This window comes from Melozone crissalis, unplaced genomic scaffold (assembly GCF_028551555.1).
Source record: "Melozone crissalis strain CALT ecotype California unplaced genomic scaffold, PUWL_Pcris_2 ptg000013l_1, whole genome shotgun sequence".
NCBI classification, from domain to species: Eukaryota; Metazoa; Chordata; class Aves; order Passeriformes; family Passerellidae; genus Melozone; species Melozone crissalis.
The window spans coordinates 13,763,076-13,788,864 of NW_026535791.1; the positions used below are offsets into that span (position 1 = coordinate 13,763,076).

At 40.1% G+C, this 25,789-nt stretch overlaps 2 protein-coding genes across 8 annotated transcripts in view; one reads left to right on the plus strand and one right to left on the minus strand.

Moving 5' to 3' along the window:
• The first annotated feature begins 4,344 nt into the window (after positions 1 to 4,344).
• ESD (esterase D) lies at positions 4,345 to 15,014 on the plus strand. Its single transcript, XM_054271991.1, has 9 exons — positions 4,345 to 4,411; positions 5,807 to 5,882; positions 6,813 to 6,901; positions 8,194 to 8,292; positions 10,870 to 10,994; positions 11,324 to 11,443; positions 11,620 to 11,718; positions 13,509 to 13,676; positions 14,782 to 15,014. The coding sequence occupies exons 2-9, from the start codon at positions 5,815 to 5,817 to the stop codon at positions 14,860 to 14,862; spliced, it is 849 nt and encodes a 282-aa protein (XP_054127966.1). The 5' UTR covers positions 4,345 to 4,411; positions 5,807 to 5,814; the 3' UTR covers positions 14,863 to 15,014.
• Positions 15,015 to 18,783: 3,769 nt separating this feature from the next.
• Positions 18,784 to 25,789, minus strand: part of LRCH1 (leucine rich repeats and calponin homology domain containing 1) — a 120,522-nt gene continuing 113,516 nt past the window's right edge. For 4 of the 7 annotated variants that reach the window (XR_008482853.1, XR_008482854.1, XR_008482852.1 and 1 more), the window contains one exon: positions 19,249 to 19,336. Coding sequence is in view for 3 of the 7 variants with exons in the window: in XM_054271988.1 (XP_054127963.1) it covers positions 19,223 to 19,336 (114 nt within the window). In the remaining 4 variants the exon portion in view is untranslated. Of the gene's footprint in view, positions 19,337 to 25,789 lie in introns of all 7 variants that reach the window. The other 3 variants (XM_054271988.1, XM_054271987.1, XM_054271986.1) reach the window with 1 other exon arrangement.

Genomic DNA, 25,789 nt, shown 5'->3' on the forward strand with positions numbered 1-25,789 from the left:
GGAAGATACTTTCTGTCAGAATTATCATGAGCATATTCCTCACTTGATTTAATACCAGTTGCAATGTGTTTAATTTTCCATTTTTTGGAAGTGATTAGAAAACATTATTAATATTTCTTACATTACTGTAATAAAAGAAGCATGATTGGGTGGTTTTTTCCCCTGGGAAAAGTTGTAAGTGCTTTAACTGCTCCAGAGACAAAGAATTTTTCAAAAAACATTACTACTTCTATTTTCTTATCACAAATTACTTGTTTCTGGAACTGCAAATCTTCTGTGTATATATTTTCCATAGCCTCTCTGCAAAGAGGATTTATGAACATGCTCAGCCTCATGGCAGCTCAGAGCTATTGAGGCCATTCCTGACCCCCAGTGCAGTGCTGCAGGAGCACCAATCCAAGGTAAAGCCAAGTGAAAGAGGAGCCAGGGGAGCTATGTAACTGGGATTACAGTGCAAACAAGACCAAAGGACAATGCTGTGTCCCCAAAATACCTAGGGACTCAAACGACACACTAATGAGCAGAAAGGAAATAATGAAACCATGAATTAGAACAAAGCAGAAAAAAGCCCTCAATGTACACAGATAAAGAAAGTGAGGATGTACAGGAAAGAAAAAAAAGAAGCTCAGATCTAACTTCCATCTAGGAATAAAAGGTAAAAGATAGATGGAGGTAGAAGGAATGGGAAATAATAAAGAGAATCAATAACAATACAGTTGTGCAGAAAATTCTCTCTTTCCCTGTATAAACTTTCTCCCTTGAAAAGCTAAAGACTTGAAACAGGTTGTGTCAATATAGCCAGCATGAAATATGCTGAGGGATGATACTGCTGCCAGCATATATGTTTCTTGAAAAGGACTGATAGCATGGCATAAAACAGTTTAAGATAATTTAGATAAATATAGTAGAATTCTAAATTACTTAATTATAAACAATTGCTATAAATAACACCAGAGTAATTCTTTACAGAAAAAACCAGCAAACAAATAATCTCTTGGCAAAGTCAACAGTGAAGTGTGAATTCAGAGCTCTGAATAACCAAAGTGATGATGAGATCACCTACAAAAAGTTGAGAAAAAATTACTGAAAAGCAGGCAGGAGGAAGATAGTAACCACCAATCTGAATTCAGACTACCACAAAAAGCATTAGAACATTAGAAAAGTGTGTAGCCAGATGCATGGCTGAGGGAAAGACTGCACTTACTGCAAAGAAAATGGGAAAAGAAAAATTTGGTGCCATAAGCTTAAAGACATACAGGCTGCTTGGCTGCAATGTGGAATTTTCTTGCTGGAAGCTTCACAAAAAATGTGTTTGGGAGTGTTGAAGCCAATGTAATGTTTCCCCAAGTACAGAAAAGATGGTGAAAAGGCAAAAACCTTTCTGACAGAATGCAAAGGCTTTCTTACTGATGCCAAGAGAAATTCTAGGTGGATGATATGAAATCATATCTCACCACTGGATGGGATCAGTGGTAAGATGGTAGAAAGCACTGTCTGTGTAGAGAGAACACACAGAAACTGTGTTGGAACAGTATGTGCTGTATTGGAATATAATAAAGCAAGAGTACATAAGCCAAAATATTTTTCAAAGTGAGTATCTGTCATTCTTTTAGTTAATCTCCTAATTTCTTCTCGTTGCCCTGCTGTAGCATATGAGAAACCTTTTAATGATGAAGAAAAGGAAGCTTGTTCCACATTTGATATTTTTTAGAGAATCTGAAATGATAGGCAGAATGCAAACAAAATGAATTCACAGGTGAGAACAGCAGGTGCTGTCTGAAAGGATCCAGAAATGGAATTGAGGTCAAACAAATGTCCATAACCAAAGATACTAGAAAGATCTATACCTCAGCACAGAAGAGACTGCACCAGCTTGGCTCCCTCTGCCTTACACTGTTCTTAACACTATCCTGGTCTGTCAGCTCTGTGCCATGAAAGCAGCTCTCTGAAGGGCTCAGACACAGCCCTCACATCATTTACCTATGCATTTATGTTCAGCCATTTTTAACTGAAAAGACATAAAAATAATGCATACATCTTGACACAGAGATGTGGGGAGGCCAGGGAAACTCATCAGCAAGCTCTCAGGTGAACCCTTCTGAACGGTCACTCTGAAATGGGAGTAAATAGGTCAGAGGTTATTTAATGCACTTGGATAGGAAGAGCTTAAACACATCAAAATCTGGTCAGTATCACTGCCTGAGATAGGCAGATTTCATACTGACAGTAGATAAATACATAAAAACAATTGCAGGTACCAGGGAAAATGAGATATGTGTAACAACATAACACATCTAACATAACAACATAATATATATAAGATAGAAAACAGGCTGGCTACAGCTCAGTTCAAATAACTAACTGGGCATTATCTTGCTAGAGAGAGACATTAAGGCAGCTACAAAATGCACACATAGAAATGGAAGGAACAACCTGAAGAGTACTTAAGTACATAATTTAATTTGATTGATTGCAATTTAAACACAGCTTGAAAAAGAAAAGTTGAGATGAGGAGGTTTAAATAGCTCAGAGACAGACTATTTGTACCAACTACATCCAAGTACAGAGGCAGGATAGGAAAGTTGCTCTGGAAGACGGGATGCAAGGCCCAGATTTGGGGTCCAGCAGCTGTGGTCCAAATGGATCTGCTGGGGAAGAATGGAAAGTAATGGAGGGACAAAATTGTCAGAACTTGTGCATTGCTAGAATTAGGATTCAATAATATAAAACGAATTGGAAAAGTCAAGGCTGGAAAATGTTATAGGCAAAAATAGTTACTGCCAAAGCAGTACATGGTACAAGACTACAAAGTAGGAGGGAGCTTTGCTGAGGACATTTTTTTGACAACTGATAGGCATGTTTAGCTGCAAATTAATAAATTTAAAATTAAAGAAATAAATAATAAAAGCCCAGCACAAAGTGGGATCATTTGGGTTATGAATAAGATGGAAGCACTGCCAAATGTCTTTGTTACATTGTGATCTTGCAGGTGAAGTGTAAAATACCTACACTAGAATTTGGATTTATTATAAAATCAGCAGTTTGTCTGGTGGCACCTGCTATGAAGAACTCTGAAATCCTGAGGAGAAGTAAAACATTTGCAAATGGAACAATGCAGTGGTCCCAACTCAGGCCACTTAAGGAACTTTTTTCCCCCTTGAAATGGTCAAGGGACCATGACAGGAACACAAAGGCTGCTTTGAATAGTTCACTATTATGGATTCTCTGGTGCATTTCTTGAGTCAGTGGGTTGCGAGTCAATGGTCACAATCTCCCCATCAGAATTATCTTCTACACAATTAGAGCTGATTTCAGCACAGTTAATGAGTTTTCTTTGTTATTTTCTTCCCTGTCCTAGGAGTTCTGCCAAATGTCCTTGTGGCCTGTGAATTCTGCGTTCTTTGTGCCCACTATCAGCAGCACATCACTGTCCCCAAGCTTTGCAAACCTCTCCCAAGGTCTCAGACCACTGAAACATGTCAAGCCCCAAAATTTAACAAGGCAATTCTACCAACAAGCAATTTTCTTTCTAGCACCTGGACATCAATTAGAGCTTGTTTGCTGCTGTTTCACAGATTAAATCTCCTTTCTTGATTAGACTTCAAAGTATATAAAGATCAAACATCACACAGCAACTGTGAAAAACAGCAATCACTTGTTTTCAGAATTTTAAAAGTTTAATAGTAATAAAATGGTAGTAAAAATAGTAATATAATTAGAGTAATAAAAATTTGGACAATATGAGACAATAAGAACAAAGAGTTATGGACGGTCCGGGTACCTTTTTCTGGGCAAAATAAGTCTGAAAAAGGATACACGTTAACAGAGGATTAACCCTTAAAAGCAATAGCCTGTTGCACATTCATACACCTCATACAGGATGCATAAATTCCATTCAAACACAGGATTCTGTCTTGTCAGTGTCAGCTTCTTCCTCTTAATCCTAATGTCGTCTTCACAGCTCATCGAGGCAGTAAGTATTGTCTTCTGATAGTGGGGCAATAAATTCTCTTTCTCTGAAAGATTTAGGTGTCCTGTGGCTGCTATCTGGTGCGAATACCTCATTCCTTTCTTTAAAAAACATCTCACATACACAGTTTCTATTTTAACATTATGTTACAACCTAAAACTGTATTTAACACACTACTTAAGAAAATTAATGCAGCATAACTTTCTAACATAACACATATAATATTCATTTTAATATTTACGAAAAGCCAATCACAAAATACGCATTTGTCACAGCAACTGTTTTCAATAAAAAATGTTTACACGTGTTCTGACGTGTTGCGACTCCGAGGGAGGCCGGGCCCGGCACGGCCATGGCGGGCGGGGGCGGTGCGGCCCGGCCCCGGGGCGGGAGAAGGAGCCGCCTCCACACAGGGCCGCCCCTTTCCGCCGTTCTTCCGCGGTAAGGCAGCGGGAATGGCACTGGGAGCGGGAATGGCAGCGAGAACGGGCCGGGAGGGCGGGGAGGCGACGGCGGCAGCGCCTGGGCCGTGCGGGCTGGCGGAGGCGGGAGGGCGGCAATGGAGGCGCAGGGGAGCGCTGTGGCGCGGCGGGCAGGGCCGGCTGCGGGGAAAAGGGCGTCCCGAGGCGGGCCCGGGCCCTGGTGGCGCTCCGTGCCATGGCGGTGAGGCGCTGCCGAGCGGGCGGCCCTCAGCCTCAGCCCTGTGGGGACAACGCTGGGCCTCCGAGGGCTCTCCGTGCTGCGTGATTCTCCTTGCCCGGTGCCCCGTTGGAGGGCGCAGGTGTGAGGGATGGGACGCTTGTTTTGACATTGATACCTGGTCTGATATTACCGGGGCTCCCCTCAGGATTTTCTTGTGTGCTTGTGACAGGACCCGCGGGAATGGCCTGAAGTTGTGTCAGAGCAGGTTTAGGTTGGATAACAGGAAAAGGTTCTTCTCCCAGAGGGTGGCTGGGCACTGGAGCAGCTCTCCAGGGAAGTGGTCACAGCAGCAGCCTGACAGAGTTCAGGAGGCATTTCCACAGTGCTCTCAGGCACCTGGTGTGACTCTTGGGGATAGTCCTGGGCAGGGCCAGGAGCTGGACTGGATGATCCCCGGGCGTCCCTTCCTGACTCGGAATATTCTGCAATTCTGTCACCCTGCAGTCTGTTCACTTTTCAGCTCCCTGCTTGGCCTTACTGCCCCATGCAAACTGACCACTTTTGTGCTACAGAAACAAGCCTTCCCTTGTTTCTGTAGCACACTTGCACTACCAGCTGTTCTAAAACTCCCATGGCTCTCCTTTGCTTGTATTTTTCATCCTGTTCACTGTGGAAATAAGCCTTCTGCTCCGCTGTTTCTGCTGTCCCACAGGCTGTTAGAATGTGGTAATTAACTTCCATCAAAGATGAGAATAAGGCTCAGTATTGTGGCAGTTAGTGGCTGGATACTCTCACACGCAAGAGAAGGAAAGGTGGGACAGGTTTTTTTCCTGCATGCTAATTGTGGAAGTTACAGCCTTAACCACAGCGCATGGGAATGGGGCTTTTTTGGTAGCTGAAGAGCAACCCACAGTTAGTGTTGAGGAAAAGATCATTGGAGATGTGAATCTGTAGAAAAGCAGGTAGGCTTTGCCCACTCTGCTCACAAGAGTTCAGCCTCCCCTCTCCCTTTTTTTTGGGGAAATAGAAAGTTAATGAAAGATCAGAAAGCATGTGCAGGAAATTCTTCTGAGAAACAGTAACATTAAGCAAAGATACTACAAGTTGTATTCAACTCTTCTGTCTCAAAAAGTCTAAGACCAGGATTGTTTTATTTGCAAATTTAACTTTCTCCTTTTTTTTTTTTTTTCTCAGTTAAAATCATGGCACTGAAACAGGTTTCCAGCAACAAATGCTTTGAAGGTTTCCAGAAGGTGTTTGAACACGACAGGTAAACACCACTAAAGCAACCAAGATGTTTAGCTTGGGGCAGTGTTTTCAGTCTGCAGGAAAACAGCATGCTCTCGCTAATATCCATATTTCAGTCAGGAATAATGTCTACTGCTGCTTTGGCTGTGCTCTTGAATTTCTGTGTTAATGTTTAACATAAGCTAGTATGTTTAGTGCTGCAGAACTGAGGTGGGAAGCTGGTACTTTTACCTTTGGAAATGGAGCTTGGTTACTTTGGGTTGTCCTGTTTGCAACACAGAGTTGTGTTTGCAAAGTTCCACTTGCTACTGGGTCTCTTCTGTGCCCTCTGGGAAAGTGCTGTGAGCAGTGACTCAGTGAATAGATTCTTGTTTATTGAAGGTGTATAAAACCAAGCTTTTAAAAAATTTTGGTCCAAATAAAAATAAAACCATCAGCTGTGCTTAGATAAGAGTTTATCGATAGTTTTAGGCTTTAGCATTAATTGAGCAACTAATTGGTCTTAGACTTGTTAGACTTAGTAGATTGAAAACCTCCCTTGCTGGCACATACTGTGCTTTTTATGTTGTGCAACTCATGTGGATATGTTCTTCAGTAAAAATTGCTTTGCAATTTGATTGCCAAAGCTCAAGCTAAGTATTGCTGGGATTCAAAATTCGATTTTCAACCTGTTCTCAGTTAGCAGCACTGTGAAAATGTGGCTTAACAGAGACTTTTGTAAGTTTCTGTTTTAAGTATATTCAGAACAAGGTTGAAAAATTAGCTGTTGCCAAATCTAGAATGTGAGGCTGAGCTTAAAAATTGATTTTCCCTTCCTTTAACCTAGTTGTTACAATTCACTGACCAGATCTGCCTTTCAATGAAATGCACTGGTCCACTGATTCCTTTTTTTAATGGTAGTGGTCTTGTTAATTAGGTAGTGGTGATAACAAGGACTATTTTATTAATACAGTGCAGAGCTAAAATGCAAAATGAAATTTGGAATCTACTTGCCTCCAAAAGCTGAAACTGGGAAGTGTCCTGTGCTGTATTGGCTCTCAGGTAAGTAACATGAGTCTTAGCAACTTAAAAAATACAATCTTAAGCATTTCTAAACTACTGCGCTACAGTTGCTGAAAACTTAATGTAGAGGTGCTGCAGTGGCAGCTCCTGGATTCTACAGAAGCTCATCTTCTGGAAGGCACACTTAGTTTGAGTGTGCTGTGATCAATCAGAATGCAGCTTGGGGGTAGCCTACCAGATTGTGTTCTAAAATGCTCTGTGCTCAAAGTGTTCTACCCTTTAATTCTAAAATGTTCCTACCTTTAGTTCCAAAGTGTATCTATAAAGGTTCTCCTGTAAGGCCTTCCCGTTGGGACACCTCCTGCTCTCGTTTGTTTCTAAAAACTGCTTCAGCTGACAGAGCAGGGGTGTGCAAAGAGCCCATGGAAGCCAGCACATTTGTCCTGTGGACTCTACCTTGTTCCCAGTACAACTTTGCAGGAAGCAACTGGTGAACTTGGAAAGAGAGGTGCTGTCAGCTGCCTTAGCACAGGCATGTCTGGTGGGAAGCAAACCTGTGGGATCAGAAAGGGCTGTGCAAGAGGCTTGTGCAGCAGGCGTGAAGTTGTCTCATCAAAAATTAATTAATTAATTTCTTTTATTCAAAATAAAAAGCAGAAACTAGTTTTATTGAGACTTGTGTTTAGAAAGTTGGAGACCAGGACTGTTAGTGTGGAGACTTCTGTTCCTTGTCACAAAATAGCTGTGTCATCACAGTGGGCTGGGTAAAAATGTTTATATTTGAAGTTAGGAACATCAAAATTGTCTGAAGAGCTCTAAGCCATGCAGCACATTTATTTCATTGAATGTAAACTGTATTGTCTTGGGCACTATATCAGTCAAACTAGGTTACTGGCAACTTGTCCCCAGAGAAAACTGGAATCATTAACTCCTCTCAATTTGCATAGTGAAGCAAAATTGAAATATTGGTGTGAAATATAATTTATTTGTAACTGGACTTTATTTGGACCTGCTGCTGTAGAAAAGGCATGTATTGCTGTGGCTTTTGGAGCCAGGGTGCTTATGAGCCCTTTATCCTGTCTAAAATATGTAGACTTTGTCAGACCACATGTGTGGCTCTGTAATGCCAACAGCTGGGATGACAGTACGAAGCAAAACGTAGTTGGAGGATGTGGGGTCAGAAGTTAACAGTGTCAGCCTTAGCAAATGCCTGTGGCCAGTGGGTTTAAATGCACAGTGCTGGAAAGCACTAAAACCTTTTCTGTCAAAAAGAGTTTTGAAACCGGAATGCCACGAGCAGTGGGTAACCGAGGATGTTTTTATTTCCCTAGGGCTGACCTGCACAGAACAGAATTTCATAACGAAAGCCGCGTTCCAGCAGGCGGCAGCCGAGCACGGCCTCATTGTGGTGGCACCAGACACCAGCCCACGTGAGTTCCACCAGAGAATGCTGACTGTCATGACACTGAAGGGCACTTCTGTCCTCAGAGAAAGGGATGCTGCAGTGTGCTGAAATGTGTGTTGCCCACCCGAGTCAGAATTGACCTCTGCACACCTGCATGTTCACTAGATTACATTGTGTATGTCCTTAATAATGGGGCAGTGAGGGTTTGACATTGGAATTTTTTGTTGTGGCACTAAAACTAGAACAGAGGGGCTCTAGAGTTCAGCACAGATGAGGAGAGGGAAGAAAAGTGAAACAACAAATATGCCTTTTTAGAATTCTTGCTGACATTTTGTGTGTCTTGCTATGACCCTGTAAAACCTGCAGAACTGTGTTGCCACACAAAGATGCAATGCTTGCTCTTAATTGCATTTTCTTTTCTAAAGCAAATTAAATACATGCCTTCAGAGGATTACAATACTTGAAAAGCAAACTAGAAACCCTTTTTGCCTGCAGCTACAACAGACTAGTAATGAATGGATTTTTAAAATTATGTGCTGTTATTTGTATAAGGCTGAGCTTATGGTATGGGAAATCTGAATACGGTGGATCTGCAGTTTTTGGAAATACTGGGGATTAATTGTTTTGTATTTGTTGGATTTTGCCACAGTCTCATGAGTATTGTAAACAGAGGTGTCAGCCTTCTGATATTTACCGAGCTTTAATGAATTGCATCTGACTGCAGGCATTATGGAAAAGATGCAATGTTCTTTCCATAAAGTATTTTTTACATCTAGGTTTTGAAGTTATGTCAGGTCAAAGAATGTAATTACATGTTTCTAATGAAGAAGAGGGGCAGAAAAGCAAAACTTGTGAATGAATGAACTTCATACTTTGTTGTTGCTATTTGCTGCAGGCTAGAGATGGGCAACTAACCTTTGCTTTATTCATATTGGGTAGTTGGACTGGAACTTGTTTTTGGTAGTATCTGTGTAAATTGTCTCTATCAATGTGTAACTGCCTTTGCAGAGGTCATTGCTTTGTCCAATTTATTTTAAGTCCCTCGTGGCAGCCTCTCTTTTGCCTTTTAGCCTAATGACTGATAAGGATTGCTCTACTATTTCAATGAGTTTTGGTATAAGCTTCATATGATTCCCTTAAATTTTAGCTCAGAGACCCAGATGTTCTTAAGTCAGTTTGAGCTGTCTAGAGAAACAAGTGAAAAGCAATTCAAATATAATTGCTCAAGAGCTGAGAGGTATTGAAAATGCTTACATATGCATTTTAATTATGTAGTGCATGAGAATTACCTTCCAAGAGCCTGGAGATGTATCTGGATGGGGAAAAAGACTGCATGAAATCATTAAATACTTGTCATTACAGACCCTCAGTCAGGCCTTGACAGATTTCACTTTTCCTACTTTGAAGGGTTTTGTTTTTCCAGACAGGTATACTGAGCAATGTTGTGCAGATTCCTTTTCAAATTTCTTTTTTTTCAAGGCTTCCTGAAAGTTTTTTTACCATAATGAGCACTATGCCTTCATTGCCTGGCAGGACTTTCTGAGTTTCTGTCCATCTCCGAGGTACTGAAGACAGACTTCTTACATCCAACCTGTTTAAGCACCCCAGTCCCTGTGATTGCTGGACTGCTAAGTTACAGAATCACTCGGTGTCCAAGGGCATGTCACTGGAGCAAAGTCAGCTTTGATCCTTGTACAAACCTGATTGCACACTGTGGGAGGGCAGCAGCCATCTCTGCACAAATTGTGAGGGACTGCTGAGTTACACGTGGGTTTGCAGTGTAATCTGACTGTGGCAAAATAATAGGTAGGAAATAATGGCCTCTCTTTCCCCAAAACATTCCTCTCACATATACCTTGAAATATTACATTGGGCTCTGCAGACCAGGCTGGTCAGTCACAGACTAAGCAAAGGGAGGACTGGGTGAGATACACTGACTTTCAAGAACACATTTGCAAATTTAGTTTGAAAGTGTAGCCTTGGAAAAGAGGATACAATCCTGCAGGTATTCAAAGAAGAAATTATGTAAGTTTCATGGAAATTATAGGTGGGAGAAATGAAATGAATTGCAGAAAAGGTAGACTTGTGAAATGATAGGAACAGTGAATTATTCTTCTGAAGAATCTTATAAAGGGAGGTGTAGCAGGCATTATTTAAAGCACATAAACTGGCTTGGACACACCATTTGGTGATACATGGTTCTGTCATTCTGGGGAAGAAGAAATTTTCTTCTGTTTGTCACAAAGGTCTAATGGCTGAAATAAGATGGTAGCACCAATTAACAAGTGCCAACTTTTCTTTAAGTTCCTGAGTAAATTGGACAAAGCTTAACAGAAATAATTTAGAAGACATGTATATGCTATATTTATTTATGGAGATATTGACACTCTTTAGAATTGGATATATCTGTAGGTGTTATGTAAGTGTAATTTTGAAAGTGTTGAAATAGCACTTGGAAACATTGTACTAATGAATTAAAATCTGAATTGTTTTATAGTTGAAGGGGTAGAGATGTGATTGAGAAACTTGTGCTCCAAGTCTGATTTGTATGGCAGGCTCTCCAATTCTGAACATGCAGTAAAGGAAAGATTTGTCACACTAGGTGGCTGCAATATTGAAGGAGAAGATGAAAGTTGGGATTTTGGCACCGGTGCTGGTTTTTATGTGGATGCCACTGAAGATCCCTGGAAAACAAACTACAGGATGTATTCCTACATAAAGGATGAGGTAAATGGGCTGTTGGGTTCTCCTGATGTTGCTGGGTAAGATAAAGGGGTGTGGCTCAGTCATAGGAAATTCCCACTTCTTGTGTTACAAGGTTATGGGAGATTTCTGTAGAGATACTTTGAGTTACTTATTATCAGTTGAACTGTTTCCTTTTGATTTCACATTCCCCTTCAAGTTGCTTTCAGGCCATGATCACAAATGTCAGGCTACAACCAGAGATTGGCCTTTGGTTTCAGTGGCATTAAAAGTTGGTTAGTTGTGTGCTTTTTTCTTAAACATATTCAAGTTGCTTTAACATTATTTTTATTATGCTTTTGTTTCCTTTACAGCTGCCTAAACTAATAAATGCCAATTTTCCAACTGACCCTGAACGAATGTCTATTTTTGGGCATTCCATGGGAGGTCATGGAGCTCTTATTCTTGCTCTGAAGAATCCTGGGAAGTACAAAGTAAGATGAATTATAGCTTATATGAGGTATACTAATGCTTATATAAATTTCTGTAAATGTGACAGAAGAAAACATAATACTGAGTTCTTTGAGGGCATTAAATATAAAAATAGTTTCATTTGTTGCTGTTCATTGTTACATAATTTTTGGTTTTTTGCTGCTGTCTTTCTGAACAGTCTGTGTCAGCATTTGCTCCAATCTGCAACCCAATTCAGTGTCAGTGGGGGAAGAAAGCCCTTGGTGGATATCTGGGACCAGATGCAAGCAAATGGGAGGTATGTGTTGCAGCTGCAGTTCTTTAATGACAGATGAATGAGTGATCTGTAAATACCTCACAGCAAGAGCCTGGAAAAAAACTCTGGGTTGCCCATGAGCTGGTACTGATATTCTACTACACCCCTAAGCACAGAAAAGCATTGTTTGTTTCTGGCAGGAGGGACTTGCCGTTGCCTTAGGGTGCTTATGAAAATGTAATGAGATACAGGCCTCTCATCAAATCAACTACATTCCTCCCAGTTTTATGAAGATTTAAAAGTCTGGGCTGAGAACAATTATGAGCAGTGTATTTTTGTAGTAGCCTGAAGAGAGACTGCTGCAAACTGTTCAGACTTTTGAGCCTCATGACATCTTGCAGGGGCAGCCTGTGGGAGGCCTCCAAGAGGAGCCTGGCAGACACTTGGAAATTGGTATCCTGCAGAACAGCATTAAACTAGACAAAGTTAGATTTTAGCTCCAGGACCTTTATTTTGAGCTATCAGTACTTGTATGTGAATAGCTAAGATACAAAAACGTTTGTCTGCATGGTTGCTGCATTATTTGGGCAGCCCTTCAGTACTTTTAATCTCAACTTGAACATTGCACTGTATTTTTATAATTAACTTAGAAGGGATTGTTGTGACCATGTACTCAGATTTCCTTGTAAATAAGCACAAGCTGCAATGCAGTCCCTTGTAAATTGGATTAAATTATGTCTTAGGAAGACTTCCAGGTCTGATTAAAACTTTACAGGATTGGAGAGTGTTCTCTGCTTTTCTAATTGTTAATTGAGTAGTTTGTGTATTTAGAAACCACCAGTTAAACTTGCTTAGAGTTAGTGTAATGGATTTGTTGTGAAACAAAATAAAACAACCTCCCAAAAATCTGTTTTCTGTCCCCTTAAATTGTTTTGGAGTGCTTCTGCAAACCTAGTCCAATAGATCAACAGCAATCATCAGGAGCATACCTTTGAAAGGATCTGGATCTGCCTTTGAAACAGATATACAACCTCTGATCTCTCTATTTTGGCTTAAAACTGCCATGTAAATATGGTCAGGAGAACTTGATACCATGGCCACAGTGCTGGGCTGGGCCCAAGCTCTCACTTCCATCATAGTGTCATTTCTGGATCTGGGGGCATCCTGGAAGGATGGCTCTGATGCCTTGGTGTAGGACTTTGGATTTTGCTGTCCATTGGTGATTGGTCTTCTCCACACCATTTAAACACTTTGCTGTCTTTTTAAAGGAGTTGTTTATTTTGAGCATGTAATAAACACAGGACCCCATGGGTAACATGTTCCCCATCTTAATTACATTCTGATACATATATGTTTAGAGTTTTTAATTTGTTTCTCAGTCAAACCAAATTTTCTTGGTCAAATCATCATGGGAGCCTTCAGGTTAAATGCCTGCCCATGAGCTTAGTTGTGCCACACTGGTATTTTGACTTTTAGCTGCCAGAATAAATACACCACGTTTCTTCAGCAGGATCTAGTTGCTGCAGAAGAGTGTGAATTAGTACTGACTATATTGCTGCTCTTCCATTCTGTAGGAAGTCAGCCCTGGGCTGGATGTGCTGTTTGGTTAAACTGCCAACTTGGTAATTATCTGACTCATACATTTGCCCTTTTTAAAGCAATGGGTATTACTTTTCAGTTGCCTGGATTTTTCCTAGTTTGTCGTTCTTCCAAAGTGCAGCTTGGTGTCCTGAGCAGCACTGCCCAGGACTCTGTCTGTGCCATTCTTTCCCTGCAGTCAACAAACCAGTGGAAGACATGTACCTGAAGTAATTTCTGTTTGATTTCTGCAGGCCTATGATGCCACACAGCTTGTGAAGTCCTACTCGGGCGCTTGCCTGGACATCTTGATTGACCAAGGCAAAGATGACCAGTTCCTGTCTGCAGGCCAGTTACTGCCCGATAACTTCATCGCTGCCTGCACCGAGCGCAAAGTCCCAGTAGTCTTCAGGCTGCAGCAGGCAAGTTGCTCCTGCACTCCTTGGTTGTCAGATTCTTTGTGATTTTTGGTTCTGTACAGCAGGCAGTGAAGAGAGTCTGCAAGGGGGCAGGCCTGCTCTCACTGTGGGCCTGTCCCTGGTCACTTGAGGAGGAGGGTGAGAAGTGACACTTTCCTGTCGTCGCATGGGCCATCAAGGTGTGCGTCACCCACCCGACTCAGCCGCGTGTCACCACTAGGTGCCGTCGTGCTTCCAGCTTGGACAGGCTGATCCCTGCACGGGGCTGCCCGTGCTCGGGTGGAGACACAGCAGCAATCACTTGTAATGAGTATTCCAGTCACTGTACAGCCAAAGTGACACATGGCCTTCTGCTGCACCCCTTATCTGTGCTGTGGGTTTCGTGTTTACCATAAAACTTCATTATTTAGTTTGCGTGTGTTTGTGTAAATTAGGGAAGGGGTGGAACTGCTTGATATCCTAGATTCATGTAAAGACTCAGGGCTTTACATCCTAGATTCATGTAAAGACCTACGGCTTCACATCGCTCTTACCTGTAGCACAGTGACCCAGAACAAGGCTGTCCTGAGAGCAGTGGAGTCTTTGTAAGCCACTGGCAGCTTCCACCCAGACCCAGTGAGGAGCTCAGCTGTGGGGAGTGAAGGATTGTCCTCTCTGCTTTATCATAAGCCTTGCACCTAAAGATAGAGTTAGTGCTGATGTAGGGCTGTGGACCAGAGGGTGACATTTCAGCACAGTGATGGAGCAGTAACTCGTACCTGGGCTCTGTTCTCCTTTATCCCCCCTGTGTTTTACCAGAAGAACAGTGCCTGTGAGGGCAATGTTTTCTCAGATTGCCTCTCACTCTGCAGCTGAGCCTTGCTGTTACACATCTCCAGCTTACAGGCCCAGGTCTGGGCAGGTTAAGGGACTTTCTGTTTGTTCAGCTTCCTAGTGCTCATCTGTACTTAGCCTGTTATGTATCCCTTGCCATTTTTATATATATTCCAGGTATTTCTTAAGATGGATAAAACCAGGAGAATCATTCCATTTCATTTGAGCTTAGCATGATTGCTTTATCATGAGCTGTATGTTCTCTTCTGATTTCTTTATTGTTGTTCTTTTCTAGGGCTATGATCACAGCTATTATTTCATTGCTTCATTTATTAATGACCACATCAAACACCATGCAAAATACCTCAATGCTTGAACCATTTGGATGAGGGCTGCCTGGACTATACGAATCAAGAGATAGTGGTGAACTAAACAAAAATCATTTGCTGAAGTAATGTTTGTAAAATGGAGCTCTTCTGATTGTACTTCTAAGAAAAATAAAAGTCCCCCTTAATTTAATGTGTGTGCTTTAGAGTAAGTATTGGGAATGTTCTTGCATGCTTGGTAAACTCTTGATGCCATGAAGTTACATCTGCTGCATTTTGGGTCAAAATGCAAGCCAGCAGATGAGTTACTTATTACCCTTTCACACCGTGAGCGTGGGTGTGGATGTGGCACCTGCAGACAGCTTCTAGTGCAACTGTGCAAAGCCTGTGATTAACAACACTGTGCCCATTCAGCTAATTAATTTCTGGGGTTTACTTCAGCCTTTAATAGGGAAGGAAGTTGTTAGTGGCACAGCTAATCAAGCTCCTTAATTAATCTGAAGTGGTAGGTGTTTTGCCTGTGTAAATACCTTCCAAGGACAAGGTCTGGTGGAGAATGCAGACAAAAGCCTGCTGTGCACAGTTGTTTACTGTCCTGTGCCTTATCAAGCAAATTATCTGGAGTATTCCATGGATGATACTTACAGAAAAGACCACTTAAAAAACCTGTGAAGGAAGCAGTCTGTACTAAAAAGGATTTTTTCTCCACTTGTCCTTTGATTCTTAGAGTGTGTATCTTAGATGTGACAGGACTGAGAAGAAACTGCTAAATAGATCTGAAAAAAGCAATTGCTGTCTAATTATCTAATATCTCATGGCTGAAATAAAGTATACTTATTTTACAAAAGATGGCAGAATTTAGTCCTGACGGTTGTAGATCTAAAATAGCTCTTGGTGATATAATTCTGCCAGCTACCTTGGACAAGAACACAGATTGTTCCAGAAAGCTGCAAGTAATCACTGTAAACTCAGCTTTCTCAGGCTCAGCTGGACCTGAATCGTTGCTCAAACCTTGGTTCACCCTTGCCAGAGGAAATGCTACCACAGATGTAGGATGAGTTTCTTTTTAGGCAATGCTAAATGCTCTCCTGTGTCTCTGGTTCCTGCTAGATTCTAAGTTAGAGGGAGGCAGGTGCTGGTGACAGCCTTAAATTATGCATTGATTTATATCAGTCTTGCATCTAATAATTTATGATTACGCTTTGAAGGCTGGGAAGATACAACTGTGTGCATTGCAAGAGCTTTCCAGAAGCAAATTATTGCAGAGGGATCCTCTGCTTCCAAAATCCCCTATCAAAGGTGAAAAAGGACAGCCCATAAATTCACCTGTTCACTAAGGTAAAGACACTCCATTTAGAGAAATTGGAATCTAGGAGAATCTGTACTTGGATGACTTCAGAAATCTGCATGGGCAAGAGAAGGCCGGATGCTGTGAGATGCTCCTTGTTTCTGCAGCCAGGGGCAGAGCACAGCAGCTGGGCACAGCCCTGGCACACTGGATCCCCAGGGCCAAGGGCTTACTGTGTTTGCTGCTTGGATTCAGCACTCTCCAGGAATCTTCAGGTTTTATTTGCTGAAGCAGAAGGCTGCAGAACAATCTCTGCATTTCAGGAGGAGAAAAGGCTGCCCTGCAGCAGTAAAATGAACAACTAATACACCAATGTGAGCAGGAGCAAGCTTAAGGAAGGGTCTCCCCCATCTCCCTGAGCCCAGCCTGGCCCTGGCAGCAGAGGGCAGAGAATTCACTGCCACTGACTGGCAGGAGGCCTTCACCACAGCAGCAGGAAAGCTGCAGGGAGAACATTCCAGGTACCCAACATCCTACCAGCTGGATCTTATGCCCACTTTAGCTGCAAAATGCCTTTATTTGCATCAAATCATCATCTTCCCCCATCCCCAAACCCATCATTTCCAGTGTTGCACTCTCTAACTACCATGTCTTTTACAAGAAATCATCAGGCACAGGAATAGGCATTAAAGGGTTTCTGTAAATAATATAGTTTAATTGTAACTACAGTAAAGATTTTCTATATACATTATGTTCACTGTGGAGGGTATTACAGATTTGCCATGCATGTTTTATTGCACATATAAATATTGTACAAAGGATCATGAAGATTCTGTTTTTAGCCATACAGGTTAAGACCGCATAAAAAAAGCTGTATTACAAAATACTTAGAGCTATTTACAGCCAACTTCAAGCAAATACTGAAAGACACTATCAGGAGGAAAACAAAATTTTAATTATGAAAAAACAAGATTTGTCAAAATAATAATTACAAAGCTTCATGTTGCCATATATACATTGTAAAAAAATACTCAGGAAACCTGCATTTTTACCCTCAAGATGCAGAAATCAATATTCCTATTTTTATACTTGATCCTTGAATGCTTCTAAAATTTGATAAACTCTGACTTGAAAACTTATTTTCTTTACATTGCTCGTGCTTTTTGACAAAACAGATATTTGTGCAGCTCTGTAAAATATTAAAATACATTTTCATTTAGTGTTAAAGTGCACAGTACATTTTATAGGAAACAATATGCTAGCTGCCAATCAAATTACAATTTAAGTCTATGTTCCCTCTATAAAATAAATGTTTTTGCTTTGGTTGAAGTAACTGGATATTCCATGCATACTGTCTGGCTCATTGTCTGCGAGTCCCCTTTCCTGCTCCTCCTCACACGCTGCTGTCACTGCCTCCCAGCCCTGGAGCAGGTGGTGGTGGTGAAGTGTGTGCTCTGTGTTCAGACACCGTCTGAAGCTCAGCAGATGTGCTGCTGAACATGGGTGGGTTTAAAGGCAGTGCCTCGGGAGGGGGCAGTGACAAGTATGCATCACTCTGCCCAAAAGCCTTCATACAATAGCTCTCTCCACATCCTCTTGCCTAAATATTTAGTCCTCACACCCCCTTACCTCTTTTTTTTTGCCACTCTACATTTCAAACTCCCTGCTTGTGTGTCCCCAGCCAGCTTCCCTTTTCACCACATGCTGCTGCCCCGTCCTGCTTGCCCAAGTCCCATCACTGGCTTCTTGTGTGAATGAAAATGGGATGTCTTAATAACAAAGTATGCTTTTAAAAACCTCTTTGAAAAATGTAAAGTGGTAAGAAGGAGAAGAACTTTTATTTCCTATTGCTGACGTGGAAGTAGAGGTCTGGTGCTGCAAATGTGCACTACAGAACATTGTGCTTAATTCTGTGGATACTTTTAAAGAGAAGCACTGTACCCAGGCAGACTGGATCTGGAAGACCAGGTCTTTGAGACTGCCTTTGGCAATTTCAGTCATTTTTGTCTCCTCTTGAAGGAATCACTGAAGAAAACAAATTAAGTTTTTGGCTACCTGTTAATCTTGTTAACATTCTTGTGCTATTTTTTACTGTTTGTTCTGTAGTGCTGTAATCTTTAAAAGAAGTCAAGTTACAGTGCAAAATTACATTTCAAGACACATGATCCTAATGCGCATAAATAATTTTGTTGTGGCAAAAGTTAAATGTCTTGTGCATAGCAAAATAAGCAATCAAAAATATTTTTTCACATTTATTTTTCAAATTTACATATTTCCTTTTGTTTTTAAACATCTATATACAAATAAAATGGGTGTGCTCTCACTTTCAGCCAATTTAGTCTATCTAGTGAGGGGAGAGGTGTTACTGGAATGTAGGAAACTCAATGGAATGCAGACAATTTTTTACCAATATTCCACAGATTCAAGAAATAAAGAATTCCATTCCAGCTAGCTGTTCTTTTAATAGAAGCACCTATTTTGTTTGCTTTTTATCTTACATATTAGAAAATACAATTTACGGAGATCTAGAGCTACTGCACACCAAGTAGAATAAAAAATAACTAAGTATTTATATTAAAATAAAGTGTTTAACCACAAAAAAAGCAGTAATAAAATACAGTTTCCTAATTTACATTTTGCATCCAAAGGATGAATAACAACTCACTAATAAATAATATTTATATAAATATTTAATGTCTGGATATTTTTAAAAGGCAATAGCCTGAAGCAACTGCAGAAAAACCTAAGGTGGTAGCAGTCTGATTTACTCTCCCTTCTCCCTCCCCCCAGGTGATTACAGTGATTCTTAGTTTAGTAATACAAAGTATCTTGCTGCAAGACAGCTGTGTACTCCACACGATTTTAAGTGGCAGAGAGATGTTGTTTTAGTAAGTACTGTACAAAGTGAGCTAGAAAAGCAGTGAAGTGCCAACTTCCTCTAGAAAATGTTTCTGTTCAGTTTCTGCTTTATAGTTCGACACATATGTACAGTCTGAAACATGGGTTTAAAATCACAAATACTCTTGGAGTACTGGAGTTGTTTTCAATGCAGTTTGTAAAAATGGGCAGCTTTTTGATTCGTTCATGGCACAGTGTAGCTGGTAACAGCAGAGAGAGTAGTTTCATGTGAATAAAGCTTGTTTCACTGTGGTTACATCTAGCAATGCTTGAACTGTTATGCTCACTTTTACCAAGCCCTTTTCTTCTAGGATGTGATGTGGTAGGCAGAGCTTCTCCTAGAAAAAGACAAAAAAGGGAGTAAAAATTAGAATATTCAATACTCACTGCAGAACCTCACTTCACATGATCACATTTGGAACACAAATTCCAGCAAGCAGGAATCATTTCCTAGTTTTAATTTAAAAGAACTTCCTGTGATTTTGACAGAAAGTTTCTGATTTTGCTCCTGCTACCCCTAAGAGTTAGTGAGAGATCTGTTAATATTCTGGGCCCCAGAAGCCAAGTTGTTCTGCAGTCATTACAGCATGTAAACAGCTAAGAGTGAGGGCCAGCAAGCACGCACCAAACTTTCACCTACGAAGCAGGATAACACAACTTTTATGACATATGTGTGAGATGGGGGATGGAAGGCTGACTCTAAAAAAAAAGCAAACCAAAAAACCCCCATTCTTCCACTGAGCTCTAGACAGGGCCCAGGATATGAACCTTGAAAACTACACCCTAGCACATACAGGGAAGTGTGTGCAATGCTGGGCATTCAATGGCCAAGTGTTTCATCTGAGTATTGGCCCCTTATTTGAAACACCTGGGAATTGACTTTATTCACCATAAGGACACAGCAGTCATGGCCAGGATGGAGCTCACTAGCTGTGCACAGAGGCTGCTATAGCAGGAGACAGGCAAGCAGTAAATATGCTATCTCCTACAAGGACAGCAAGACACCCACCCATGAATAATCAGAGAAAGTGTTAGAAGGGCAGCCTTGTGTCATGACTGGCCCTCTCTTTAGAAAGTTTTTCTCAATGTTGCTGGGTATTCTTGTTAAGAAATCAATGAAGTTATGAAACAGGGCAGCAAGTCTGTAATAAATAAATGGAAAAGCCAGACTACATCACATAAACCATAATTACAACTGTGAGACTCACTGCCACAACATAGAAGCCAAAAGCGTAAGTGGGATGACAAAAATATACAAGTAAGAGTAAATCCAAACAGAGCTATTAAACACAAACACATGGAAACAGTGCCTGGCTCATGAAGTACTTCAGCTCTATGTCATTGCTTTAAGCATGAAAAAGGCACCATCTGTGTGATCTAACCTGTTCCTTCCCAAAACATCCATACATAACCATCAACAGACTTGGAATACTGACTTTTTGCAGAGAGGGTGGTTTTGATATTCTTACTATTGAATATCTTAGTTATTCAATAAAATTTCAGCTTTTAAAACTACTGATGCATTTGAGATTCTGTTTTAATTAACTACCTGTCTTCTACTGAATATTCCTCTTGAGTCTGTAATGTAAACTAAGGGTCCTTTATTTTAATCTTTATACAATTTATGGTCCTTTTCCACACTTCCTCATACTGATTACTTCCTCAATTTAAACCTCTCTGATCTCTTCAACCTCTCCTCTCATGACACATTTTTTCAGTTCTAGTCCCTTCCTTTACTCCTGTGGACCATAACAACTCAATACAATGTAACCAGTACACACAAGAACAATTCATACAGTCTTTACTACGTTATGCACCTATGTTCAATTGTTTTTATCTCCTTCCACTCTAGTCCAGTCCTTGCTCAGGAGACCTCCTCCAGTGGGCCACAGCCCCAGAAAAGTATCAGTACTAAACAGCTGTTCCACTATTTCTGATGTTTATGACTTTCTTTTGTTAATGAATATTTCCTTTATGCATAAAACATAGCTATTAACTACCTGAAGATAAGAGCCAAACTTCATTTACAAATCACAGCATCTGATACTGGTAACTAATTTATCTGTATTTTGTTTACATTTTATATTTACTACTGAAGCTGTTTTAGTATTTATTATTTTATGTTTGAAAGATTTATTTAGGACCCAAGAAACAACTTAAAACAGATAATTTTCAGGGAAATTGGCTGAGTAGGTCTGCAGGAGATGGACAACATATATTTCCCACATGGAAGAGAGTACATATAGGAATATTCTTGCTAACACTGAGTTACTACTTCCACTGAGTTTGTGGATTCTGAGTCACATTAACCAAACTATTGTGGGAACAGCCTCCTGCTCCTGTCAGCCACTCTGCTCCTCCCTGCTGCAACTATTAGTCCAGTCAGGCCAAGGAACTACCCCCATCTTGCAGCCATTCCAGGTCATCAGCCACATTTCCATTCCAAACCTACCTACCATAAACTGATCCTTTAAGTAAAGACACTGAGTCAGCAGTTCATTCTTGTTTGTTCTTCTGATTGAAATATTGACCTGCAAGCTTTCAGAGATGGTTCCCCCCAACTTTTATTCCTCTTAAAAAAGTGACTTTTCCAGAAAATCATATAGTTTAGGATGCAAACTGCTAAACTGATACTGATTAGCTCAGGAGTAGCTACATAAGAAGGTAGATACAGTGATATCAAATAAAAGGGTGAAAAAAAACATCCAATATTCTTCTACTTCAAAGGTGTGATTTCCACTAGACATTTTGCCAATCTACTGTCCTGGGAGCCAGTTCATCTAGAAATCTACAATTCTCTGATTTCAATTTTTTTTTTTTTTAAAAAGGAACCATATTAATTTTATTTGAGAATACAAATCAGACACCTGAAGTGAAATGTTATTCTTTCCACACTCTTCTACTTCTTTCCAGTGTCCTTGCAGAGTAGGCTCTTGTTTCACAGATTTGGTGGCCCTTAGCATGCCAATATTTCATTATTCTTCCAGGCTAGACAAAAGGCATTTAATAAGAAGGCCTGCTGAATCCAGTGTCTGAAAACTAAGGGACTGGCATAGCAAGGCTGAAGGGTATGGGCTGAACCCAAAAACCCAATGCTAAGAAAACCTACCTTGCTAGATATTTATGTTCGGAAATATTCTGCATTTTGCTATTGAAGTCAGATTTGCTTAAACCACCAGAGTTAAAGAATGTTTACTTAGAAAAATTTAAATTCCAAACCCACCGTTTTTGTGGCACCTTGTAGCACTCACTGAGCTGCTCTGTCATGCTGTCTTGCTAGGATTTTTGCAGTTGCTTATAAGCACATTTGCACTTAAAGCATAAGGGAATGCATGCCCTATTTCCCATAAAAAAACCCATCCAATATGGTTTTTTTTCTGTTTTTAAAGGCAAGCATTATCTACTTATTTTAAAGACAGCAGAGTAATTTAGTTTGTATGAAGCAACCTCTCTCTACCTGCTGAATTTACAAGATGCATACTCCAATCAGGAAAGCTGTTCTAGGAGGTCTGTAAAAAAATAGGACCATACAATTGTGTTGTAGGAGTGAATAGTTTCCCACCTCATAAGTTTTTTATGTACCATTCTATGTCATTAGTCAAAACACATATACTTAACAGTCTTCTCTTATGAAGCACGCTTGGCTCATATTTTATAATTCTGCAGCTAACCACATGGCTACAATGAACTTTCCAAACTTGACAATGAGACCAATGCTACCTCCTAAAAATGACCAGCTTCTCTTAATGTGTCACAAATCAGTTCTGATATTTAAGCCCTAAACACTATTTAAAAAGCTTTGTAAATGGCTTTCATCAACTCTTGTCTCCCACTTTTCAAAAAGAGTTTCTTAGTCACATTTTTACTTCTCAGACTATGAAAAGGCAAATTCTGCCAAGGATGGAATCCCAAGCACAAACAACAGCTTTCCATAGCAGCAGTACCATCCCAGGTGTCTTTGTACTTAAGTTCAGCTGCTGTCCCTGCTTTCCATGCTCTGCCTCATTCCCTCTCCAGATACAACTGCTCTCTGGAAACCACCACCAGCAAAGCTGCGAAGCTGCAAGCCATGGAGATTTCAAAGCTTTCCTGAAATCCTAGCACTTTGAAGCAAATGCCTGGCCAAGCAAGAGGAGAACTTGCCCCTGACTCTGAGGAGACTCAACTTCACTCACTTCTCCCCACATTAAATAAAATTCTTGTCCCAATTACAATAGATGTAAACACATAGCATTTCTGTGTAGAGGTGTGAACTCTCTCTCTAAAAGCACCCCTGTTGAAACCATCACTGAACAAACTCCAAAAGAACAGATGGAAGAAGTGGATACTAATTCTACAGACAGCCTAAAACAATTGTGGTGGGAAGGCTGCCGCTCCTCATAGCAGCACCAATCCCTCTATTCTCTATCCACTACACAAATGAAAATCTATTATATTTTTACTGCCTTTTTTCTCTCTAGCAACACAAAGGAACACAAAGGAACTTATATTACTTGTTGCAAGCAAACCACCTTCTTCAGACACACATTTTGAATGGATAAAGATGTCTTCAAACTCATAATGAAGCAAAAGAACAAAGTCCTCCTGAAGGAAAAAATGTGAAGTGCACAAAAAGGAGGCAGCAACAGGAGGCTGAATCACAAAGCAGCACAAAGAGACAGTACCACAGATGTACACACAAACGTGCATGTGTGCATGTGCTTGCCACAGCAAGCTTCTAATCCTGGAACAAATATCTGATTTAGGATAGAAGTCAGGACTACACAATGGCACTAATCCCTCAAAAACATGTGACACACTCCACAGACATATCTATTTTTATTCGACACTAGATGACTTCAAAGTCAAGACAACTGTTTGAATTAGTTTATGGCAGGGCAAGCAGCTTGGCAATTCAACCACAGTAAGCATTTATAAAAAAGACATTGCTGCCATAATGCCAGATTGGTAAGGGGTAAAATGACCACATCATGATAAGAGCAAGGCCCAACTGTCTGTATTTGTTAGTAAAAATACAGAGGAAAGGAATTCCACAATTCAGCAAGAGCCTTTCTCTTTCTTTCTTGTATTTGTAGAATGTGAGATTTCAGATTTCAGGGGAAAATATTAATAAAACAATGAATATTGCAATGTGCAATTTCTCAAAGCACATATTAAAAAACCTAAGTCCATGTAATGCCCATCATTTAATGTTTGAAGCCAACTATTTTGAAGCGGGAAGTCAATAAAAGAAACTTCAGGGCATTACGATTAAGCAAACTTATGTCCAAGATACACAACCTTTGCATTTTTTTAGGACAAAACTAATTTTCTTTTTAAAGGTCAAAAAAGAAAGCTATAGCAAATATTTACTTTTTCATATATCTAAGGCAATTTAAAATTATGTTCTTTTAGATATTTTTCCTTTTCCACTATTACTGTTGATGTTTGTATATGCCCAGATGCCTTGAACTACCATTTCAAGTAAAAATGAACAGAGGTATAAAAAAGCACAGTAATTGAGGCCACACTGCAGCTGCAAAATCATGTATTTGGAGTCATAGCCAGCTAGACATCTATATAGATGCATCTTCTGCACATCCAATAAATTGGATATTTGCAAAACTGTAATTGCTGATGATGGGCTTTGGATTCTTCAATAAATTATGACATTGAGCCATAAAGTTTAAAAGTAGACCACGTATTTTAGAAAATCCCTCACAGTTTTATTCTAACAAGCTTAGAAAACAGTGAGCTGAAACTTCAAGGAACAAAAATCTTAATAAAGACAAGACACACATGAAACAGTAAGAGAAAACACAGTCTTAAAAGGGAAATACCAATTATACCAAAAAGTTACATATTAAATTCTGAGAAAGTGACGAGTGCTTTGTATCACCAAAGCAGCATACATCATTATCTTACAGTATTTTTCTACTGCTCTTTCTGCATAATACAGCTTGTGTTATAGAAATGAAGGAAATGGTAAAGGTTCACAAAACCAGCTGTACCATTTTTGTCTCAACTTGCATGTATGACTGGGATTTTTGGGGTTTTTTTGTAACAGAAAAAAAATTTTGTGAAAAACAATGACATGGCAATTCTTTGGTAATTTATTAATGTATACTGAGTAAAAACCTTATTGAATATTTGCTCACATCTAATTCAGTCCCCATTCACTTAAAGTTCAACTTTCAGAACACTTATTAGGAGCACAATGGGTTCTATATACAGCTTTCAGCTATAAAAATTTTTTATTTTACAAAAGGCATTTAAAGGACTACTACACTGCATTGCATAGCACTTGAAAATATTTTTTTTCTGTATCAAGGAAAAAGCCAAATTCTCACATCAAAATGCCACTTGTGATCCAGTGCAAACAAATTTTGCCTGCAAGAATATCCACTACAAGCTGTATTCACTATTTTATTGCAGTATGGATGAGACGATCTCCACAGGACATGAGAGTATGATGGGCACAGTACAGACTGGAAACCCATTTATTAGGATGTCATGGTTTGAAAATCTCTGACGATCAATGCAATGCAAAAAAATGAATGGGAAAAGAAACAGAGGAGCAAATATAATTCATGTTATTAATGAATGTTAGGGTGAACTACAGTGCACTTTTTTTTTTTTAAACTCAAGGTGATCGACCTTATTATGTAACTAGCTATGAGCAGTAAGTACCAATTATATCTAACTGGGTATCTCAATATTGACATCTCCTCAAAGGTGAGGAACCATCAAAGAGTTGAACTGTTTGGTTCACAAGTACTAAAGCCACAGAACAGCAGCACAGAAGCGGGACT